Source organism: Salmo trutta, chromosome 38, assembly GCF_901001165.1.
Source record: "Salmo trutta chromosome 38, fSalTru1.1, whole genome shotgun sequence".
Lineage (NCBI taxonomy): Eukaryota > Metazoa > Chordata > Actinopteri > Salmoniformes > Salmonidae > Salmo > Salmo trutta.
The window spans coordinates 28,693,156-28,717,957 of NC_042994.1; the positions used below are offsets into that span (position 1 = coordinate 28,693,156).

The window sequence follows — 24,802 nt, forward strand, 5'->3', positions numbered from 1 at the left end:
ACGCGCTCATCCCATCCCATAACAGACACAATCACTGTCACCATGCAATCCTTCGTCTATACATTTCTGTGATGTTTTATGGTTAAAAGCAGGGTTCGAATTGAGGGGGTATGTGAGGATATAGGCCTTGTTATAGAGATGTCCAAAAAGCATATGCTACCACTTGTTTGCTTAGCTATAGGAAAAGCAACGGTCCAGATTTTATAAGCGATCTAGACTATAACAATGGTGATCTCCACGATTATTTCCGCAGTCTACTAGCCTATCGAAGGTCTTGCGCATCCTAAACATCACAGGAAATGTGGTTGGTTTATTAAATGCTCTGCAATGTAGAGCTATGCCTAATGCAAAATACCAAAAAGTTAGAATAGGTATGGATCTATGCATCGACCAAACAGTTTAACAGATAAAAACATGTATTATTCAGGAGAATCCCATTGAATCAGGCTATGCATTTCAGTGCAGTTGCGTTGTCACTCACTAAACGGAACCGAAAACACCCCAGCCTGTTTTGATCACAGACCATGATGAAGCCTGAACATTTAAGCTGCTTGTCATTGATTTAGCCCACAATTGCCAACAGATTTGATACACATGAATTGACAAACAAAAGCCTGACTAGGATCCCGATTTTCCCCCACGTCATATGTTTTTACCAATTAGGCTAAATGTATTCCTATTCATTTGCATAGGCTAACCATTGCGATATATGTTATTTACCATCTTCTGCTTTTTATGAATAAACAGGCATCAGTGTAAACAATATAATTTCAATGCCCTCCACACACACATTGCTACTTACCTTACAGATCACAAAGTGAGCTAATTTCCACTCCATTCATATGAAAATACATTTGATTCATACACTGGCTTGTCTGGCTGTCATGTTTTCATTTTAAACAGGCATTCCCTTAATCTACACAAAGTATTTTAGTCCTCAATTATGATTTAAAAAAATCATAGCTCATTAGTACACCCTTGTGGTTGAATATATATATATATATATATATATATATATATATATATATATATATATATATAGTCTTATGATGCAATGAATAATGTTGAACTAACAAATACCATCAAGGGATAGTTACAATTTACAATAACGAACACCTTATGAAACAGCTGTGAAAACAATCTAGCAATATTTTAGACTTAAATACATAACCATTGATATTTATTTGGTACATGTGTGTCAATTTACTTTCAGATTGTATGTACACTCACATGGCAGTCAGACTGAAATACAAAATTCTGGTGTGTGGAATAGAGAAGAGGTGGGTATTGTGTGGATGGGAGGTTCTGCCTGTCACTTGTTTTTCAACCGGTAGTGAGGGAGTTAATGTAAAGAAACTAGATGCAGCTGCTATGCTGAAAAAACATAATTGAATAGCAGGAAGTAGCAAGGACAATGAGTACAATGACCGGATAGAGAGGTGGGGGCATGCAGTACAATTGCCATCTCTGAGTAGGATGTCATGACAGAGATTGCATTAGCTGAGAACATAATAACATACTATTGTCAGGAGGAAACAAGAGAAGAATGGTGGCAAATTGACTGACATGTGAACCATATACAATAAATCTATTTTTGTTGTGTAAGCTAGGGGGTCTGCCACCATTGTAGTCCAAACCGGAACAAATGTGTTCGTCATCAGGCGTTAACAAGCAAGAACTGATATGGAGAGATAATGGTGAAGAACGGTCTAGGGAAGCTAGTTTCGTATAGAGGGAGGAGACTCTATACGTTATGCAAAGACAGAATCATATAAAAAAAGGACTCTGTAATATGAGAATGTAGTCTTTTTCATGGAAGGGCTTGGCTTTGCTACTCTGTATTAAAGCCTATATTGAATTCAAAAGTTCTTGTAAGAGTGTTATATTTTTTAAGCAATATTCCACGACATAAATGGCGAGCTTGCCAGGAGATCGAAGGGACCTCGGACAGTGTCGTTCTTGGCTGGTGACAGTTTCTCGGGACAATCTCACAAACGGGTGGCCGCCCAACTATATACAGGTAAGCTTGTTCTTACGTAGTTGAAATGTGTGTGTAGATTGCTTCAGGGTTTCTGTCTCAGCGGAAAAAGACGTCACGTAGGTCTCTCCTTACATTCCTAAAACACCTAGTAATACTAAGAGCTTTTGAATTCAATAGAAACTGCTTGCATGCATGAATTTTGGGGGTTGTTAAATAAAATTAAATATGTACATCTGTGAGGACTAAATGTGTGGTGAGCGGTAGGCCTGGCCTGGTATGGGGCTGCCGCTGCCTGCCCATATGGTCAAAACAAATAAATAAGTAGATAGAAAATCCTGTGATAACGCTTCGATAAAATTAGTAGAAGGACTGAATGGACAGATTGCTTAAGAATACAGCTCTAAGAGAGTAGAGGGCTGCATAAATAAGTAGGCAGAAAGCCCACGAGACCGCTTTTAAAATTAGAAAAAGGGTCGGCCTGGGTGAATAGTTAGGGAGCAGGAAAACGTCGACCCGATTAGGCGAGGTTCAACTGCAAAACAGATCCTGCAGATAAAACGCTCCGTCTAGCTAACGGAGTCGGTAAATCAGTAGGCCACTCCTCGTTGCTGCTCTGAGGAACAGAGTATAGCAGGGAGGGGGTGAGTGAGATATGAAAGGGAAACTGACCCGATTAGGCAGGACTTCCGTCATACCATAAAAACATGAATGAATGAAAGCTTCTCTGTGTCTGCGGAAGTGAATCAGAGAAGCTAAAGACTGCAGTTAAATATAGTATACTGGTGTGTGTGTGTGTGTGTGTGTGTGTGTGTGTGTCAAGGGGAAGGAATGCGCAAACCTCTCTGTGACAGTTGATCGAGTGTAATAGGAAAAGGATGCGCATAGAGCATACTGGGAAGAAAAATAAATCAAAGGGTATTGATTAAAAGGAACTATGAAAAGGTAGAACATTTACATAATAAATGTGTTAAATAACTAGTCTGGAATGCATAGAACTTGTGGTAAAAATGATTAAACAAGACACATGGTATATACGGAGTGTGAAGTGAGAAGATAAAACATACAGATAAAACACAAGCTATACTATATGGTTAAAATAAACTCAGGCTATTTAGAATAAATAGTGACAACAAATACATAAAGAAGAAGGACGGTAGGAGGAAAACGGGTAACACTGGAGCTGCAGGACCCTTAGGAAGTCACAGCATCTAGGAGAGAGTGTGGGTCTGGAGAGACTCTACAAGTGTAGAGAATAGGTAGGATAAATTAGGAATATAAACAATAAGACATTAAGTAGGATAGAATATCATAAGTGAATAAATATAAAGAGATAAAGTGTAAATATTATAAACAGCTGAATTAGACAGAAAAATGTGTTAAATAGGATTAATAAAGTTAAATAGGATTAATAAAGTTAAAGTAATGTAAACTGATAAAATAAATAAGACACCAGCAGAGATCGTAGGGGCGACAATTCCTATGTAAAAAAAGAAATAATAATGATATCTGTGAATGTAAAAAACGCACAGTGATGAGGTGCTGTACTGGGATAAGAAATGAAGTCATCTGTAGTGTTCAGTATACAGTTGCAGACAGTATAGAGTGGGCTTTAATAGGAGGTATTAAGTGCTGTGACTAATGAATTATTATCTGAGAGAATGAGAAGCAGCTATACGAGAGTATGCATCCTTTTCAAAAGAGCAACAACTAATCGTTTTGAGGTTAGTAAGAATGGAACTTTCAGAAAGCCGTGTATGGTCTCTGTTCGATCAATGAGTGGTTCATAGAGATGACAGTTTCTATGTGATGGAAGACGTATTAGATCACGTTTTACCTAACTGTTATTAGAGAACCGATGGGATTTGCAAATAGTCCCACTTGGTATCATTTAGCATTGAAACAATCATTTCTGTGGTGATAAAATACGAGGATGATTTGTTATTGGCGTCGAACGATGGAAAATAAACTTATATGAGAGATCACCACCTTAGTAAATTAGGTGGAGGAACAGGCAAAGCAAAATGTAACATGTTTGAGGTTTTCTGAGGGCAAGAAACTGTGCATTCTGAGACATGGCTAAACTCTCCGCGCATGCTCAGGAAAACGTAAGGAGTTTTCAGTTTTGTTACAGACATATTATGCCGTCATTCTCAGAAAGTGCTAAAACACTTGTAGAATGGAATCAAGAGTGTGAGGAAATGTTTGTTGAGTTAAATAAGTAATTGGGTTAAGCGCCAGCATTGGGATTGCCAAATTTAAAATGAACTTTTAAAATATTTTAGTTAGTTTATGAACATGGTGGTGGATTGAAACAAACATTTAACGATTGCAGTAAGGATAGTGGATTTATGTTACTCTGTTTTTGGGTTGGACAATTTATAAATGCTTTAGTTATGATTTGGATATAGAACTGTTTTACATTTACTAGGCCTAGGGAAGCTCTGGAAACTAAATCCTGAGACAGGGAGGTTGACAGAACTTACAGAAGATTAGATTAAAGGTTTTTGTTTCTTTTGTTTTATTATCTCATTGCAATTTTAATGTTAAATTGTGTTGATAATTAATTGCATAAAAGGTTTATAGTCTGTTTTGCGATACACACAAGGATGAAGGACGAGACCAACATAACATGGGCATAGAACGTAACGGATGGACGTTTTCCCCAGGTTTAGTTACATTATGAGTAGTGGGCATAGAACGAAACGGATGGACATTTTCCCCAGGTTTAGTTACATTATGAGTAGTGGGCATAGAACGTAACGGATGGACGTTTTCCCCAGGTTTAGTTACATTATGAGTAGTGGGCATAGAACGTAACGGATGGACGTTTTCCCCAGGTTTAGTTACATTATGAGTAGTGGTTTAGTTACATTATGAGTAGTGGTCATAGAACGTAATGGATGGACGTTTTCCCCAGGTTTAGTTACATTATGAGTAGTGGTCATAGAACGTAACGGATGGACGTTTTCCCCAGGTTTAGTTACATTATGAGTAGTGGGCATAGAACGTAACGGATGGACGTTTTCCCCAGGTTTAGTTACATTATGAGTAGTGGGCATAGAACGTAACGGATGGACATTTTCCCCAGGTTTAGTTACATTATGAGTAGTGGGCATAGAACGTAACGGATGGATGTTTTCCCCAGGTTTAGTTACATTATGAGTAGTGGGCATAGAACGTAACGGATGGACGTTTTCCCCAGGTTTAGTTACATTATGAGTAGTGGTTTAGTTACATTATGAGTAGTGGTCATAGAACGTAACGGATGGACGTTTTCCCCAGGTTTAGTTACATTATGAGTAGTGGTTTAGTTACATTATGAGTAGTGGTCATAGAACGTAACGGATGGACGTTTTCCCCAGGTTTAGTTACATTATGATTCGAGAATGTTTTGATATGTATCAAACTGTGGGAGGAAATGAGAACTAGGAAATGATGTGTTATGGGTTAGAAGAACTGTGACTACATTGGGGATCTGAGGGGGCTCATAAATGAAGGTTATGGTGGTAGAGGGGTGTTATTTTTAGAGACTATGTAGATTTTTAGAGGAAGATAACTCACAGAAGAGAAAGGACAGCTGGCTGTGTAAAATATAGGGATGCACAATATAGGGAAAATTCTGAGTAAATTGAACATTACACATACCTAGGTTATGGTAAGAGTAAAAGTGATAGTGGTGACATTTAACACTATGGTAACAGTTTAAGAAAGTTATGACTTGGAGTTTTAAGAGGTTGGATATTCTTCCAACTGGAAGACACTTAACTGATTACATGTTATTCTTACAGCAGTTGCTGTAGGGACCATAATTTGCCTATCATTAGGTATAGGTATATCTGTGGTAAAAGGAGAGGAAACAGAATGTTTAAATAGGGCTGTTATTTAAATATTACAAAGTAGTGATCTTGACATGAGAAGAAAGTCTGTTGTCAGGAAATAACCCATGTGTTAGTGTGTATGTCCTCAGGAGAAAAGCAGCACATAAGAAGCCAGAAATAACCAAGGGCATGGGCTGAATTCTGGAGATTGAGTGTACATCAAGATACACCAGGCTGGGGGTATACTTCTTACAGCACCTGCAGTGGTAAAGATCGTCATGTCTCTCTTCGGTGGGTGCATAATTCTCACAAGAAATAAGGTCCAGCTGAATAATGGGTGAGCTTGAAAGCACCATGAAAGAGAGCGAGAGAGAGAGACTAGATTCCACTGTAGACATACAGTTGTTGGGTTTGGGAGCTACTTGTTCTATTGGTTAATGCATCATGTGAAAGAGGATAGATGTTAGTGTAATTGTACTTTGAACAACATGTTAAAGGCATTAATGTGAAAGCATATACAGTATTGAATTCCTTCAAGAAGATATCATGTTGATTAGGGATATGCCTATCAGTTGAAATGGAGCAGATGGGGAAACAACGTGAAAATGACATGATTTGGGAACACCTCTCAGAACCTGTGGCCGAAAGGGGAAGACTGGGTGAAAGCATGAGGAAGCTTTTTAAGGCTTTTATTCTTGTGGATTCCAGCAGGAAAGTATCCTGGAGGCATAGAGTCAGGTGAAGAGAGAGTGGAATTGTCATGGTCTCAGATTTCGGTTTTCATGAATATATTTATGCATGACATATCACATTGTCGATACTGTTGTGTTTTTATTTTTCACTTTCCAAGTCTTATGCTTAGGAACCAGAAGGAGAGGGGTCGCCAGCTTCAGCTGGAATGTTAGTTGGTGAGTGATGAGTGAAATAAGTGGATGTATGGTGTGATCATAGAACAGAGGCCATAAGTCTCTAAGTTTGAATGCCTCACAGAAAGAAGGCAGAAACCTGAACCAGGACCAGAGGTTCCACGTCTGGTGATCCAAGGTGACCAGGTCCGAGTGTTCCGGAAGAATGGAATGAGCCAAGGAGGGAGGGTCCCTACAAGGTGGCTCGAACAACGTTAACTGCTGTCCAGGTGAAAGGAAGCAACACGTGGTACCATCTAAACCACTGTACCAAAGTCCCGTAGGAGAGGAGGAGACAACCACCAGGCCATGAAGACGCAGAGGATGCTGGTACACCAGGTGGGTGTCCAAAGGGAACGGGAGCAGAGGAGATCCAGGAGCCAGGCAGGAGCCAGGCAGGAGCCAGGCAGGAGCCAGGCAGGAGAGGTAGATCAAGGAGCAACTTCCAACAGACACTCTCTCCTGAATATCCAGAGAGTCCAGGGATGGGGAGGAGTGACATGCCTGTTGCTCCTGATGACATACCTACTCTGGCAGATACCCCTGACAGAGGTGCTGTCCAAGGGGACAAAGAATCAACAACAGAAGAATGGAAAGGAGACTTTCTTATCAACTTATCTGTACTCACATGGTCTTTCTAACAGACAGTGAAACAGGACAGATGAAGAACGGTAGAATGGCCTTGACAGCAACAGCGACAAACCTAGAAGAAATTGTAAAATCACCTCCCACTAGAGACTAGTACACCAACTAAGACAATAGCAAAACCACAGGAAAGTGGGTTGATGCAGAACATCTGGACATCTGTTACCAACTGGGGTGGCTACAATGAAGAAACTACCCCAGAATCAAACATTGATCAACAATTTAGAAAAGCAGTAACAAATGGCGTGTATAAGTGGGCTCAGTAAGCAGCAACTAAACATAGGATGGACAATTGTATTTTGTGTAGCAAATCACCTTATTCTGATATTTTAATAGTACCTGAACTTGCATCTTTTGAAGAATGTGTTAGGTGGAAAATGTTCAATGTATTCAGAGAAAATACTATATCCCTTTGTGCAACATAGAATGTAGAATTGCCTTAGGTAGCACCAGGGGTAGAAGTGTCTTAAATGAAACTATGTTGGGAGAACATGAATGTGCAACATATGACATGAGAACTGAATGAAATGGTCCTCATAATGATAGGTTTACTATGGTAAAAAGTAGATATGAATGTTTCTACAGCTGTGGAGATAATGGGATAGATGTGAGAAACACAGTTAATTGTTAAATTATTTGGGTGTTAAACTGCAGGAGTTTGTAAATTTGATAAAGGAATGATTGTGAATCACAAAGGTAAATGTGGTAATATAACTCAAGTAGCATTATCTCTTGAAATGTTAAAGAATCAGGAAAAAGGTATAGCTGATTAGTTTCAGGATGTGTGGGCAGAACAAACTCTTTAAGGTCTTCCTAAAAGACTGAACAGGTATTTTAGTTAGAGCGATAAACAGGTGTTTTCATTTGTGATTTCACTGTTGTTACAGAGATGTCTGTAAGGAAGGATCTTGTTTAAATGTCGTATTTAGAATGACATTATAAGGGTTTTCTTATTCTCTGTATATTGTACATAACTGAGATAGCCTGAGGTTATGTACTACATGCTCATGCCTCTTGTATGTACTACATGCTCATGCCTCTTGTAACGGCTGTCTTCGTCGTTCTCAGGGGGGAAGAGAAATCAGACCAAAATGCAGCGTGGTAAGTGTCCGTCATTTTAATGAGAATACTGAACACTAAAATACGACAAGCAACATAAAAGAACAACCGAACAATTCCACAAGGCACAGAAGCTATACGGAAAACAATCACCCAGAAAACCCCAAAGGAAAAACAGGCTACTTATGTGTGACTCCCAATCAGCAACAACGAACTGCAGCTGTGCCTGATTGGGAGCCACACACGGCCCAAAACAAAGAAATACAAAAACAGAAAAATGAACATAGAACGCCCACCCAATGTAACACCCTGGCCTAACCAAAATAAAGAACAAAAACCCCTCTCTATGGCCAGGGCGTTACAGTACCCCCCCCCCCTAAAGGTGCGGACTCCGGCCGCAAAACCTGACTCTGAAGGGGAGGGGTTTTTGGGGTGGGCCTTCCTACGGCGGTGGCTCAGGTGCGGGACGTGGTCTCCGCTCCACCCTCGGCGTCGCCCACTTAGGAGGCGCCCCTGCGCCCGGCTGGCGGGCGACCCTGGCTGCGCCAGGCTGCTCCGGGCTGGCGGGCGGCTCCGGGCTGGCAGGCGGCTCTGGCGGCTCTGACCCAGGATTCACCAGGCTGGGGAGACATGAAGGAGGCTTGGCCCTGGGCACAGGCACAGGACTCACCAGGCTGGGGAGACATGAAGGAGGCCTGGCCCTGGGCGCAGGCACAGGACTCACCAGGCTGGCGGGCGGCTCTGGCGGCTCCGGACAGGCGGGCGGCTCTGGCGGCTCCGGACTGGCGGGCGGCTCTGGCGGCTCTGGCCCAGGATTCACCAGGCTGGGGAGACATGAAGGAGGCCTGGCTCTAGGCACAGGACTGACCAGGATGGGGAGACCCACTGGAGGCCTGGTCCTGGGAGGAGGCACAGGATAGACCAGGCTGGGGAGACCCACTGGAGGCCTGGTCCGAGGAGGAGGCAGAGGATAAACCGAGCTGTGGGGGAGCACTGGAGTTCTGGTCCTTAGCCTTGACACCCTTACTCCAGGCTGAATGCCCACTTTGGCCAGGCACGGGCGGAGAGCAGGCATTGGGCGAACTGAGCCCTCCCAGCGCCCTGGAGACACAGTGCGCAGAGCCGGCGCAGGATAGCCTGGACCGAAACGGCGCACCGGAGACCAGATGCGCTGAGCTGGAACACTCCGACCTGGCGGGGGGCTGGCATGTAGCGCTCTGGGCTATCAACGCGTACTGGGGACACCGTGCGCTTTACCGCATAACACGGTGTCTGACCAGTACTGCGCTGCCTCCTGTAAGCACGGGGAGTTGGCTCAGGTCTCCAACCTGACTCTGCCACACTCCCCGTGTGCCCCCCCAACATTTTTTGGGGGCTGCCTCTCGTGCCTGTTGCGCTCCCTTGCCTCATACCAGTGCCTCTCTGCTCTCGCTGCCTCGATCTCCCACTGCGGGCGGCGATACTCCCCAGCTTGAGCCCATGGTCCTTTACCGTCCAGTATCTCCTCCCATGTCCACGAGTCCTGAACGCTCTTCTCCTGGTGCTGCTCCTTCCTCCACTGCTTGGTCCTTTTCTGGTGGGTGATTCTGTAACGGCTGTCTTCGTCGTCCTCAGATGAAGGGGAAGAGAAATCCGACCAAAATGCAGCGTGGTAAGTGTCCGTCATTTTAATGAGAAAACTGAACACTAAAATACGACAAGCAACATAAAAGAACAACCGAACCATTCCATAAGGCACAGAAGCTATACAGAAAACAATCACCCACAAAACCCCAAAGGAAAAACGGGCTACTTATGTGTGACTCCCAATCAGCAACAACGAACTACAGCTGTGCTTGATTGGGAGCCACACACACACACACACACACGGCCCAAAACAAAGAAATACAAAAACATAGAAAAATTAACATAGAACGCCCACCCAATGTAACACCCTGGCCTAACCAAAATAAAGAACAAAAACCCCTCTCTATGGCCACCTCTTCACAGTACATTGGTTCATTGATAGTGTTTTTATTTCATTTTTTACTGGATCTTTTACTCCTATCTGTGTTATTGATTTGTATATGTTTGGTCCAGTTTATTTTGTGTGTGTATATGGTTGATATCTTTTTGCTTCCATCCTTTAACTGTTACTTTGGTTTGTGGGACTAATTAGTCCCAGAGGAGGGATTTATGTGGGAGTTAATGTAAAGAAACTAGATGCAGCTGCTATGCTGAAAAAACATAATTGAATAGCAGGAAGTAGCAAGGACAATGAGTACAATGACCGGATAGAGAGCTAGGGGGCTGAGTGAGTCTGCCTGCGGTCCGGAGCCGAGTGAGTCTGCCTGCGGTCCGGAGCCGAGTGAGTCTGCCTGCGGTCCGGAGCCGAGTGAGTCTGCCTGCGGTCCGGAGCCGAGTGAGTCTGCCTGCGGTCCGGAGCCGAGTGAGTCTGCCTGCGGTCCGGAGCCGAGTGAATCTGCCTACAGCTCGGAACCGAATGGGTCTGCCTACGGTCCGGAACCGAGTGAGTCTGCCTACGGTCCAAAACCAAGCTTCCAGAGTTGGTCCAAAGTCCGGAGCCCCCAGAGACGCTCTACGGCCCTGAGTATGCTGCAGGGGTGGACAGGTTGGGTGGGGGTTGTAGACCGGAACCTGAGCCACCTCCAGTATAGGTGGGTTGGGGAGGGGGGGGTGTTGCACAGCCACCCTCCCTTCCCGTTGACGGCAGCCACCCTCCCTCCCTTCCCTCCCTTTAGTTTAGGGGATTTGTTTGTTTTTGGGGTAATTTTTTTTTTTTGTGTGAGGTGCATCCGGGGTCTCCACCTTTGGGGTGGGGGGGGGGGGGTACTGTCACGTCCTGACCAGTAATACGGGTTATTTGTTATTGTAGTTTGGTCAGGATGTGGCAGAGGGTATTTGTTTTATGTGGTTCGGGGTGGTGGTTTGTTTAGTAGGGTATTTGATTTATGTATTCCGGGGGTTTTTGGGCACTGTTCTTTGTTAGTGTATTTCTATGTTCTGTCTAGTCTTTTGTATTTCTATGTTTTGTTAATTGGGGTGGGACTCTCAATTGGAGGCAGGTGTTTTCTAGTTGCCTCTGATTGAGAGTCCTATATATAGGTATGTGTTTGTTGAGTACTTTGTGGGAGATTGTTCTGTGTATAGCCTTGTGCCTTACCAGCTTGTGATTAGTTGTTGTGTTTTCTTTGTGTTTGTTTTGGTTCTCCTTCTTGTCCGTTTTTATAATAAAGAAGATGAGTGCACATTTCCCCGCTGCATTTTGGTCAAAATCCGACGACAAACGTTAGTTACTTTGTATTAAAGCCTATATTGAATTCAAAAGTTCTTGTAAGAGTGTTGTTATATTTTTGAAGCAATATTCCACGACAGTAGTGGACTCGAAGAGGGAAACTGCAAAGTCCAGGTGCTGCTGCCCTCTTTGTTCTGAGTGTTTGCAGTGCTAGTGTTTTTAGCTAATCTGTGCAGCTCACATGATGTGCCCAGTATGATAGTTGTCTTGCTCTTTCTTAGCAGATAATGACAACTTGACAATAACAGTAGCTGATGTAAAGAAAGGTTGGAGGGTGGTTGGTATAGGAGGACGTCAGATGGATCTGGGTGTTGAGCAGAACCCCTAGGTCCTGGAGAACAGGAGCAGAGTAAAGGGAACAGGGTAGGAGACAGACGTAAACAAGAAAACAATCTAGAGGTGAAATAAAGGCACACCTATTTAGACGAGGTGCTGGCTATAAAGGAGAGCCGCACACTCTAGGAGCTCAGATGCAAAAATATTTATGTCCAACGTTTCGACAGACAAGCTGTCTTCATCGGGGTATAATGACAAACACTGTGGGGTGACTCGTTTATATAGTGTCAAAAGACACACACACAGGTGCTGTAATCATGGCCGGGTTTTGCCTGATATCATTGGTTAATTCTCAAATATTAAAATAGCATACAAAAAACATAAATAATAGCGTATATACAGTTGTCCTGTTTTTTCTGATGGATAGAAACTCGGTGGGTGTGTGTTTATTTCCCTTCTGATAAGAAACTTTCCCTTCCTCTGAGTAAACACGTACCACTCAGAGAAGGGTGGAGTTGGATGAGTAAACACGTACCACTCAGAGAAGGGTGGAGTTGGATGAGTAAACACGTACCACTCAGAGAAGGGTGGAGTTGGATGAGTAAACACGTACCACTCAGAGATGGTGGAGTTGGATGAGTAAACACGTACCACTCAGAGAAGGGTGGAGTTGGATGAGTAAACACGTACCACTCAGAGAAGGGTGGAGTTGGATGAGTAAACACGTACCACTCAGAGAAGGGTGGAGTTGGATGAGTAAACACGTACCACTCAGAGAAGGGTGGAGTTGGATGAGTGAAAAAGAAGGAAGAGGTAGAGTGGGCTTGAAAAAGTTAGAGGAGAGAAGGCAGAGGGAGGGAGGGAGAGGGGAGGGGAGGGAGGGAGGGAGAGGGAGGGAGGGAGAGGGGAGGGAGGGCAGAGGGGAGGGAGGGAGGGAGAGAGGGCAGAGGGAGGGAGGGAGGGGGAGGGAGAGGGAGGGAGAGGGGAGGGAGGGAGGGAGAGGGGAGGGAGGGCAGAGGGGAGGGAGGGAGAGAGGGCAGAGGGAGGGAGGGAGGGAGAGGGGAGGGAGGGCAGAGGGGAGGGAGGGAGGGGGAGGGAGAGGGGAGGGAGGGAGGGAGAGGGGAGGGAGGGAGAGAGGGCGAAGGGAGGGAGGGAGGGCAGAGGGAGAGAGGGACGGAGAGAGGGACGGAGAGAGGGGCGGAGAGAGGGCAGAGGGAGGGAGGGAGGGAGAGAGGGAGATAGAGGGCAGAGGGAGGGAGAGGTACATCTGAGAATCTGACTGAACACTACTTGAATGCAACATTAACAGAGACATTATAAACTCCTGGAATATAAGTCCGAAACAGCACCCTATTCCCTATGTGGTGCAAGGCGACTGGTCAAACGTAGTGCACTATATAGGGAATAGGGTGCCATTTGGGACAAGTATGGGAGGAGGAGGAGGGCTGACATTACAGAGAGGTAGTTCAGGAATGTTGTGTGTGTTCAGATCTAATCAACTTCCTCAGTTCTGTTTAGCTCTCTGGCGCACAGATATCATACCGCCCAATAATGCTAACCTCCCCTGTCTTGTAATGGTGGTTAGCATGTCTTGGGGGTATGATAAACAATGCTAACCTCCCCTGTTATTGTAATTGTGAGAGATTAGCATGTCTTGGAGATATGATATATAATGCTAACCTCCCCTGTCTTGTAATGGTGAGAGATTAGCATGTCTTGGGGGTATGATAAACAATGCTAACCTCCCCTGTTATTGTAATTGTGAGAGATTAGCATGTCTTGGAGGTATGATATATAATGCTAACCTCCCCTGTCTTGTAATGGTGAGAGATTAGCATGTCTTGGGGGTATGATATACAATGCTAACCTCCCCTGTTATTGTAATGGTGAGAGGTTAGCATGTCTTGGGGGTATAATATTTGTGGGTCTGTAACTTTCTCACTCATCAGTATTCATAATTCAGGACTATCCACAATCATGGTAGCATCCATATGAATGTAGAAGTGTTTAGAAACATATTATATTGTTATTTACAATAAAAGAGACTAAAATGTCACAACACATTATTTACCACTGATTTCTATTGGGCACAACATTATCTGAAACTCAACCTAAACAAACAGCAAATGTATCCAACAAGTTTGTAGAGTGATAAGCTTTATGTGATCATTTGGTACTAAGAATATGGGACCAAATTCTTAACTTTTGAGACATGGATTGTGTATTTGTGCCATTCAGAGGGTGAATGGGCAAATATATTTAAGTGCCTTTTGAACAGGGTATGGTAGTAGGAGCCAGATGCACCGGTTTGTGTCAAGAACTGCAACGCTGCTTGGTTTTGGTATACTCAGTGTAGAATTATGGTAAAAAAAGACAGAAACTAAAGTAATGTGGGTGTACCCACTACATTTCAATAGAATGGGCTCACCAGATGAGACAGTGTGTGTTTGTGGTGACAGTGAGAGACACCTGGTGGCACAGAGAATAAATCAGACAGTTCTCTATTTCCAATACTCCATTATACACTACTGTCCTTATTTGGGTCTCTCTCTCTCTGCCCATCTCCCTCCCTCTCCCCCATCTCCCTCTCCATTTCTCTCTCTGTCTCTCACTCACCTCTCTTTAGCCTGTACTGTCACTCAGAATTATTACTATGTTTCTGGTCTCGGGGAGTAACAGAACAATGTTTTTCTCTAGCTTTCTGGGAAATTCCAAACCAATGACCCCGACAGGAACCTACTACACTTCCCCCCTATTCTCTCCCCCCTCACTGCCTTTAGAGAAGCAGGAGAGAGACGTTGGGGAGTTTCCAGTAAAAATTATTCAGCTCCCTAACAGAATACAGTGTCCTTCACTGAGGGACTCTCAGGAATTATTAAGGGGAATGGAGATTGTAATACTTGTTTCATTATTGTCTCTGTATTGTGACTTCACCGGTAAGTTAGACTTCTGGTCTAGTACAATGTTGTGATACAGGTGCTTGGTAAATTAGACTTCTGGTCTAGTACAATGTTGTGATACAGGTGGTTGGTAAATTAGACTTCTGGTCTAGTACAATGTTGTGATACAGGTGTTTGGTAAATTAGACTCCTGGTCTAGTACAATGTTGTGATACAGGTGCTTGGTAAATTAGACTCCTGGTCTAGTACAATGTTGTGATACAGGTGCTTGGTAAATTAGACTTCTGGTCTAGTACAATGTTGTGATACAGGTGCTTGGTAAGTTAGACTTCTGGTCTAGTACAATGTTGTGATACAGGTGCTTGGTAAATTAGACTTCTGTTCTAGTACAATGTTGTAATACAGGTGCTTGGTAAGTTAGACTTCTGGTCTAGTACAATGTTGTGATACAGGTGCTTGGTAAATTAGACTTCTGGTCTAGTACAATGTTGTGAAACAGGTGCTTGGTAAATTAGACTTCTGGTCTAGTACAATGTTGTGATACAGGTGCTTGGTAAATTAGACTTCTGGTCTAGTACAATGTTGTGATACAGGTGCTTGGTAAATTAGACTTCTGGTCTAGTACAATGTTGTGATACAGGTGCTTGGTAAATTAGACTTCTGGTCTAGTACAATGTTGTGATACAGGTGCTTGGTAAGTTAGACTTCTGGTCTAGTACAATGTTGTGATACAGGTGCTTGGTAAATTAGACTTCTGGTCTAGTACAATGTTGTGATACAGGTGCTTGGTAAATTAGACTTCTGGTCTAGTACAATGTTGTGATACAGGTGCTTGGTAAGTTAGACTTCTGGTCTAGTACAATGTTGTGATACAGGTGCTTGGTAAATTACATTCTACTAAGCTAACATATGGAATTGTTTTAAGATGGTCATACCATTGATCATTTAGCAATTTGATTTTAGGATTTCTGTAAGTATCCCCCAAAAATATTTAAAAGGAAATATATATATATTTAGCTTTTGACACATATTTAACCCCTTTTTTGGGGGGGGACACAACTTCCGCCATGTATTTCTTTTTACCTGAGAGTTTCCCCTTCAGACGTATTTTGATGGGGATTTTATTACTATATTAATTAGATTGACGCAATCGACTCCTGTTTTTCTGTTTCGTTTTAATATTTTAGTACTTTATGTATTTAATATGAAGTATTTTTTTATTAATAGATTGGAAAGCCTGTGTGTTTCGTGGTACTTATTATGGCAGAGTGAATTAGAATTTGGAGTCCAAAGATTTTGAGTGGATCTGGCTGTGTGTGTGTGTGTGTGTGGTTGCCAAGGTTGTGGGTTCGATTCCCACGGGGGGGGGCAGTACAAAAAAAAAATGCATTCACTACTGTAAATTGCTCTGGATAAGAGCGTCTGCTAAATGACTAAAACGTGTGTGTGTGTGTGTGGGGCATCACAGAGCACAATGGCAGGAAGAGGAGGGTCCAGATGTTGTCTGTGTTGCCATAGTGATAACTAGAGGTCATTAGAAGCATGGGGTCTGCTAGTACGGGAGATGTACTGTAGCATGGTGTGTGTGTGTGTGTGTGTGTGTGTGTGTGTGTGTGTGTGTGTGTGTGTGTGTGTGTGTGTGTGTGTGTGTGGCAACTTCTGGGTTATGGAGTGTAACATGTAGTTGATTAACAGATAGATTAACATTAGACAATAATATTTTCCTGTTTGGTTTCAACAATATCAGAACAATAAAGTTTTAACTTGACCTTGGTCTTCCAGATGCTGAGTGCCTGGTGATCAGTCCTGCCAGGCTGGTGGTGAAGTATGGAGACCCAGCTTCAGCCAAATGCACCTCCGATCAGCTTAATAAGAAATTGGGCTGGGAGGCGACCGAGGGAGGGGTGGGTCTAACAGACATGGAGGGGACGTTCCTCAACTGGAGGGTGGACAGGTAAGATCAAATCAAATTTATTTATATAGCCCTTCGTACATCAGCTGATATCTCAAAGTGCTGTACAGAAACCCAGCCTAAAACCCCAAACAGCAAGCAATGCATGTGAAAGAAGCACGGTGGCTAGGAAAAACTCCCTAGGAAAAACTCCCTAGAAAGGCAAAAACCTAGGAAGAAACCTAGAGAGGAACCAGGCTATGAGGGGTGGCCAGTCCTCTTCTGGCTGTGCCGGGTGGATAATTATAACAGAACATGGTCAAGATGTTAAAATGATCATAGATGACCAGCATGGTCAAATAATAATAATCATAGTAGTTGTCGAGGGTGCAACAAGCACGTCCGGTGAACAGGTCAGGGTTCCATAGCCGAGGGCAGAACAGTTGAAACTGGAGCAGCAGCACGGCCAGGTGGACTGGGGACAGCAAGGAGTCATCATGCCAGGTAGTCCTGAGGCATGGTCCTCGGGCTCAGGTCCTCGGAGAGAAAGACAGATAGAGAGAATTAGAGAGAGCATATTTAAATTCACACAGGACACCGGATAAGACAAGAGAAATACTCCAGATGTAACAGACTGACCTTAGCCCCCCGACACATAAACTACTGCAGCATAAATACTGGAGGCTGAGACAGGAGAGATCAGAAGACACTGTGGCCCCATCCGATGATACCCCCGGACAGGGCTAAACAGGCAGGATATAACCCCACCCCCTTTGCCAAAGCACAGCCCCCACACCACTAGAGGGATGTCTACAACCACCAACTTACCGTCCTAGGACAAGGCCGAGTATAGCCCACAAAGATCTCCGCCATGGCACAACCCAAGGGGGGGTTTGCCAACCCAGACAGGAAGACCACGTCAGTGACACACTCAAGTGACGCACCCCTCCCATGGACGGCATGGAAGAACACCAGTAAGCCAGTGACTCAGCCCCTGTAATAGGGTTAGAGGCAGAGAATCCCAGTGGAAAGAGGGGAACCGGCAAGGCAGAGACAGCAAGGGCGGTTCGTTGCTCCAGCCTTTCCGTTCACCTTCACACTCCTGGGCCAGACTATACTTAATCATAGGACCTATTGAAGAGATAAGTCTTCAGTAAAGACTTAAAGGTTGAGACTGAGTCTGCGTCTCTCACATGGGTAGGCAGACCATTCCATAAAAATGGAGCTCTATAGGAGAAAGCCCTACCTCCAGCCGTTTGCTTAGAAATTCTAGGGACAATTAGGAGGCCTGCGTCTTGTGACCGTAGCATACGTGTAGGTATGTACGGCAGGACCAAATCGGAAAGATAGGTAGGAGCAAGCCCATGTAATGCTTTGTAGGTTAGCAGTAAAACCTTGAAATCAGCCCTTGCCTTAACAGGAAGCCAGTGTAGGGAGGCTAGCACTGGAGTAATATGATCAAATGTTTTGGTTCTAGTCAGGATTCTAGCAGCCGTATTTAGCACTAACTGAAGTTTGTTTAGTGCTTTATCCGGGTAGCCGGAAAGTAGAGCATTGCAGTAGTCCAGCCTAGAAGTAACAAAAGCATGGATTAATTTTTCTGCGTCACTTTTGGACAGAAAGTTTCTGATTTTTGCAATGTTACGTAGATGGAAAAAAGCTGTCCTTGAAACAGTCTTGATATGTTCTTCAAAGGAGAGATCAGGGTCCAGAGTAACGCCGAGGTCCTTCACAGTTTTATTTGAGACGACTGTACAACCATCCAGATTAATTGTCAGATTCAACAGAAGATCTCTTTGTTTCTTGGGACCTAGAACAAGCATCTCTGTTTTGTCTGAGTTTAAAAGTAGAAAGTTTGCAGCCATCCACTTCTTTATGTCTGAAACACAGGCTTCTAGCGAGGGCAATTTTGGGGCTTCACCATGTTTCATTGAAATGTACAGCTGTGTGTCGTCCGCATAGCAGTGAAATTTAACATTATGTTTTCGAATGACATCCCCAAGAGGTAAAATATATAGTGAAAACAATAGTGGTCCTAAAACGGAACCTTGAGGAACACCGAAATGTACAATTGATTTGTCAGAGGACAAACCATTCATAGAGACAAACTGATATCTTTCCGACAGATAAGATCTAAACCAGGCCAGAACTTGTCCATGTAGACCAATTTGGGTTTCCAATCTCTCCAAAAGAATGTGGTGATCGATGGTATCAAAAGCGGCACTAAGATCTAGGAGCACGAGGACAGATGCAGAGCCTCAGTCTGACGTCATTAAAAGGTCATTTACCACCTTCACAAGTGCAGTCTCAGTGCTATGATGGGGTCTAAAACCAGACTGAAGCGTTTCGTATACATTGTTTGTCTTCAGGAAGGCAATGAGTTGCTGTGCAACAGCTTTTTCTAAAATTTTTGAGAGGAATGGAAGATTCGATATAGGCCGATAGTTTTTTTATAATTTCTGGGTCAAGATTCGGCTTTTTCAAGAGAGGCTTTATTACTGCCACTTTTAGTGAGCTTGGTACACATCCGGTGGATAGAGAGCCGTTTATTATGTTCAACATAGGAGGGCCAAGCACAGGAAGCAGCTCTTTCAGTAGTTTAGTTGGAATAGGGTCCAGTAGGCAGCTTGAGGGTTTGGAGGCCATGATTATTTTCATCATTGTGTCAAGAGATATAGTACTAAAACACTTTAGTATCTCCCTTGATCCTAGGTCCTGGCAGAGTTGTGCAGACTCAGGACAATGGAGCTTTGGAGGAATACCCAGATTTAAAGAGGAGTCCGTAATTTGCTTTCTAATGATCATGATCTTTTCCTCAAAGAAGTTCATAAATGTATTACTGCTGAAGTGAAAGCCATCCTCCATTTGCGAATGCTGCTTTTCAGTTAGCTTTGCGACAGTATCAAAAAGAAATTTCCGATTGTTCTAAGAGGGGCAGACACAGCTGAGACTTTTAAAACTCGTTTTTAAAAAAAGGCTTCAATAGACTTTAATTAATGGTTTTACTGGTATTTTAGACAGTTCTGGCTTCTATTTTTCATTGATTTATTTTAAATGCACTTTAAATATTTCATGACAGTGTGAATGACTGGAATATCAAACCAACATGCTTCACAGAAGGAGGCCAGTGTAAGAAACAGCTGGACATCACAGTTTATAGTGAGTGACGTCTCTCTCTTATCTTCTCTGGTGTTTCTGAATGTATTCTTAGTATGGCTCTGCACTGTTAAATTACTGTGTGTGTTTCCATTCCTCCACAGAGCTTCCAGACAGTGTGTCCATCAGCTATAGGACGTACCCTGATCCGATGGTTGAGAAGCATCACTACCAGCTACAGTGTCTTGTCCAGAACATCGCTCCTATTGAGAGACTCAGGGTGACCTTCTACAAAGTCAATACCACTGGTGAACAGACAGAATTAGACACACAACAGAAATCCAAGGACAACATCAAGACACCAGAGAATGGGGCCTATACTCTGGACTTCACCCCTAGTAGAGATGATGACAGGGCCCAGTTGTGGTGTTCAGCCATGTTGGATCTGGGACCAGAGGGACCCCAACCTCCTCCTGTAATGGAATCAGACCGCCTCAACATCACCGTGCTCTGTGAGTCCATCTGGTTCTCTGTCTCCACACATTTAGTACAACTGTTAGTTAGATACCAGACGAGTCATGACGTTCACTGATGTTGTTTTCACTTCCTATTCTCTCATTAATCAACTTGTTTCATCTCTCTTTCTCTCTCATTAATCAACTTGTTTCTCATACACCCCCCCCCCCAGACAAGCCTCTGATCACTATGAGTCCTGGATGTTTCTCCATGAGGATCACAGAGGGCGACACCTTATCACTTAACTGTAGTGCAAATGGTAACCCCGCCCCCTCGTACGGTTGGTTGCTCCCCCAATCCGCCCCCGCCCCCAACACCACAGAAGAGAGATCCGTAGTGACCATCACCAACATAGCCAAGTCTCACTCTGGAGAGTACACCTGCATCGCCAGAAACCCCCCGGGAAACAGCACCTGTACTGTTAACGTGGAGGTCACAGGTGAGACAGATGGTTGATTGGTTGGTTGCATTTGGAAAGTATTCAGACCCCTTGACTTTTTCCAAATTGTGTCACGTTACAGCCATATTCTAAAATTGATTCAATTGTTTTCCCCCCTCATCAATCTACACACAATACCCCATAATGACAAAGCAAAAACAGGTTTTTAGAATTTTTTGCAAATTTATAATAAATACAAAACTTTATCACATTTACATAAGTATTCAGAACCTTTACTCAGTACTTTGTTGAAGCACTTTTGGCAGCGATTACAGCCTCGAGTCTTCTTGGGTATGACGCTACAAGCTTGGCACACCTGTATTTGGGCTCCCGAGTGGTGCAGCGGTCCAAGGCACAGCATCTCAGTGCAAGAGGTGTCACTACAGTCCCTGGTTCCATTTAGGAGTGATGGAGGCCACTGTGTTCTTGGGGACCTTCAATGCTGCAGACATTTTTTTGGTACCCTTCCCCAGATCTGTGCCTCGACACAATCACGTCTCGGAGCTCAATGGACAAATCCTTCAACTCATGACTTGGTCTTTGCTCTGACATGCACTGTCAACTGGAACCTTATATAGACAGGTGTGTGCTTTTCCAAATCATGTCCAATCAATTGAATTTACCACAGGTGGACTCCAATCAAGTTGTAGAAACATCTCAAGCATGATCAATGAAAACAGGATACACCTGAGCTCAATTCGAGTCTCATAGCAAAGTGTCCAAATACTTATGTAAATAAGGTATTTCTGCTGTTCATTTTTTAATAAGTATTTAAAAACTGTTCTCACTTTGTCATTATGGGGTATTGTGTGTAGATTGATGAGGATTTTTTTTATTGAATCCATTTTACAATAAGGCTGTAACAAAAAATCAAGGGATCTGAATACTTTCCAAATTCACTGTATCTCCCTCCCTCTCTCTCTCCCTCTCCTCCTCCCTTCTGCCCCATCTGCCTCTCGCTCTCCTCCTCCCCTCTGCCCCTCTCTCCCATCTGCCTCTCTCTCTCCCCTCTTTCTACTCTCCTGCCCTGTAGTGGACTACCTGCCCATCATTGCAGGGCTGGCTGCAGCTGCGGTGGTGATTCTCTTGGTGGTCTCCTGTTTCATCTACTCCTCTTACTATAAACACACACGCATGGGCCACTACCAGCTGAAAGACAGGTTGCCACGACGACACAAGAACAAACAGGTGGTGCACCACAACGGAATGGACCAGTCCTTTATGTAGAGGAGGGGTTGGGGTCACAGCATGTGAACAGAGGTGAGCGGTTGGAAATTCAGATGAGTGGGTGTGGCTCTCCTTGTCCTTTCCTACTGCTCCCTCACAGAAAAAAACACTTCTCCAAATTCACTCCATTCATTAAAATCACAATTTCACAAACACCCATCTATTTATGTGACTACCTGGACCTACCAATTGTTTTTAAGTATTGAAAAACAAACAATATGGATTTGAATGAAACGTATTTGAATAAACATGAAATGATGAACATAGGATGTTTTTTTGTAATTGTAAATGTAACCTTTATTTAACTAGTCAAGTCAGTTAAGAACAAATTCTTACTACAAACCCGGATGACGCTGGGCCAATTGTGCCCTGCCCTATGGGACTCCCAATCACTGCCGGTTGTGATACAGCCTGGATTCGAACCAGGTCTGTAGTGACGCTTCTAGCACTGAGATGCAGTGCCTTAGACCGAACATAATTTCAAATAGGCTACATGTCATATTAAACAGCATATAAACACTAAGTTCGTCAGGGGCCTGAGAAGGAACTAAAATTAATTATTTAGGCTATATTATTTCAATTATTTCCAGGCTATAGCCTACGAATAAATACATTGTGAAGCATTTACCAGTGCAACACAGTAGGCTGGTAGGAACCAGAGTACGTGAGCGGAGCTGGAACGGAGCAGAGCGTGCCCAATTTGACTGGATCGTGGAGCGAGATTCCCAAAGGCTGGAGCGTCGGTCATCTCCAATTTCGCTCCAGTAGCGCTCACTTCAGCTCAGGGCATGCCCGGCCCAGCATGCATTTGTAGTCTATGTGTGTGCTGCTATATATAATAGCCCCTTGCTTTAGCTACTGCCATGACGTTCGCTAAATATTTTCATAAAGAAGCTGATAAAGCACACAGGGTCTAAATCAAGGTGACTTACAAAGATGAGGACCAAGAGCAAGAGAGGGAGTGCGGTAACGTAGAGTCCACTGTTTTGTGTAAGGCTGCCACCTGCTGGTATGACGTTAAACTGTTAGGTTATAGACCGGATGTCATTGTTTTATGCTTGTTGTTACACGCTGGCTACATGAAACATCCACAACTAAAGAATCATTGTGGAATCTGAAAATACACTTATCCCAATGATGGTGTACTTACTATGTGCACATGCTAAAAGAAAGGAAACGAGGTGGGGAGATAACTAAGTGTGTCATGGTAGCAAAGTATTTATAAACAATCTGATATCTTAAACGTTTCGTTCATTTTCTTTCTATTATTTATACAATTGATTTTGGCCCAATAGGCCTGGCATATTCCCACGTTCAAGGAGCTTTCCGTTTTGATTGGGCTATTTCGCCTAAAAAGCTTTAGGCCTACATATAGATGTGTTTGTAACAACTCTGCCTGGAGTGGTCATATATATGAAACGCCGTTTGGGTCTTTGCATGCCAAAAAAGATACATGTCAATAAACACTATTTGACGTGTCAATTAACACTATTTGACGTTTCAAATAAGCTTGTTGACCAATCAGGACCTGGATATGACTTCACGTCACATCATTTAACGCGTTCATAACTTTTTTACGTAGTTATTACACATTGATTACATCACTCGTATTTCATATGTCACAACGATTCATCGATACGTATGCTATGATGCTGGTAAACTTGTCTCGCGCGCACCTACAGTGATGGTCATAAAAAAGCTAGCTAGCTCATGGATGCAAACAATGTTCTTCCCCCCCAAAATAGCAAAACGACATAATCTGTTTCAGTAGCTGTAGTTAGCAAGCTAACTATATAGCTAGGTGTAATCATCTAAAATAACCCTAATTTATAAGACAGTTCTTATTTGATTAATGGTCGGACCCATCTATGTGAAGCTAGCCACAATAAGCATTAGCCACAATAGTGGACCTTGCGGTTAGCCTTCAAAATAAAGGTATGTTATTGACAGTGATGCAAATGAATACAAATAGTAGAATTATGCCATAATTGAATAGATCATGCTAAATGAGGATGGAATCATTTGTTAATTTGACAAAAATCTGTTTTAATCCTAGTGGATCTATTAGACTTTAGAATTGCATTGGGGGCCATACTTATTTCACTGTACAGCCTTACCTATGGATTGTGGATCAATGACAAGGGGTATCAGTCTACTCAGTGACACCCAGAGAACATTAGTGTCGTAGCTCTTATTGCGGGACTCTGAAACAACTGTGAATTGAACCACATTTATTGTCAACCTATGTGTATTGAACACTATTCCAGAGGAAAAACAATACTGCGTGGATGTTTTGGAGTCTGATAACTCTGAGGAGGATGTTGGGAGAAATATATTGGGTATTGAGTAGACTGATACCCCATCTCATTGATCCCCAATCATTAGGTAAAGCTGTACAGTGCAATATAAATGTCAATACCCACAACAGGCTGACTTGGGAGGTGATTTCACACAGTCACAGTCCCGTGATAAGAGCTACAACGCTAATATTTGCCTAAACTCTTCACAGTTGTGTTCTGTGAGTGTCACCGAGTAGACTGGTACCCCATTTCATTGCTTCACATTCCAACCTGGTTTAACATTATCTAGTTTACATTTGGCATGATTCCACCAATTGTAACCTTCCGCATCACTTCCAAAGAGGTACTTTTATTTTGAAAGCAAATCGCAAATAAAAAATATTGTGCCTAATCCTTACTGTGTCTAGGTTTACAACACATAACCCGGTCCGATCGAGCCTCATGAAGCTAGCTG

General features: G+C 43.3%; 1 protein-coding gene across 3 annotated transcripts; it reads left to right on the forward strand.

Annotated features, from left to right (window-relative positions):
- The first annotated feature begins 1,561 nt into the window (after window positions 1-1,561).
- LOC115178128 (immunoglobulin superfamily member 10-like) lies at window positions 1,562-22,201 on the forward strand. 3 transcript variants are annotated; one of them, XM_029739161.1, is made up of 6 exons: window positions 1,562-2,020; window positions 16,662-16,833; window positions 19,850-19,929; window positions 20,031-20,378; window positions 20,555-20,821; window positions 21,855-22,201. In XM_029739161.1, the coding sequence occupies exons 2-6, from the start codon at window positions 16,799-16,801 to the stop codon at window positions 22,046-22,048; spliced, it is 924 nt and encodes a 307-aa protein (XP_029595021.1). In that variant the 5' UTR covers window positions 1,562-2,020; window positions 16,662-16,798; the 3' UTR covers window positions 22,049-22,201. The 3 variants fall into 3 exon arrangements, with proteins under 3 accessions (XP_029595021.1, XP_029595019.1, XP_029595020.1); XM_029739159.1 differs by lacking the exon at window positions 1,562-2,020 and adding an exon at window positions 14,758-14,915; XM_029739160.1 differs by lacking the exon at window positions 1,562-2,020 and adding an exon at window positions 14,758-14,915 and having other exon boundaries at window positions 20,555-20,641.
- Window positions 22,202-24,802: the final 2,601 nt, after the last annotated feature.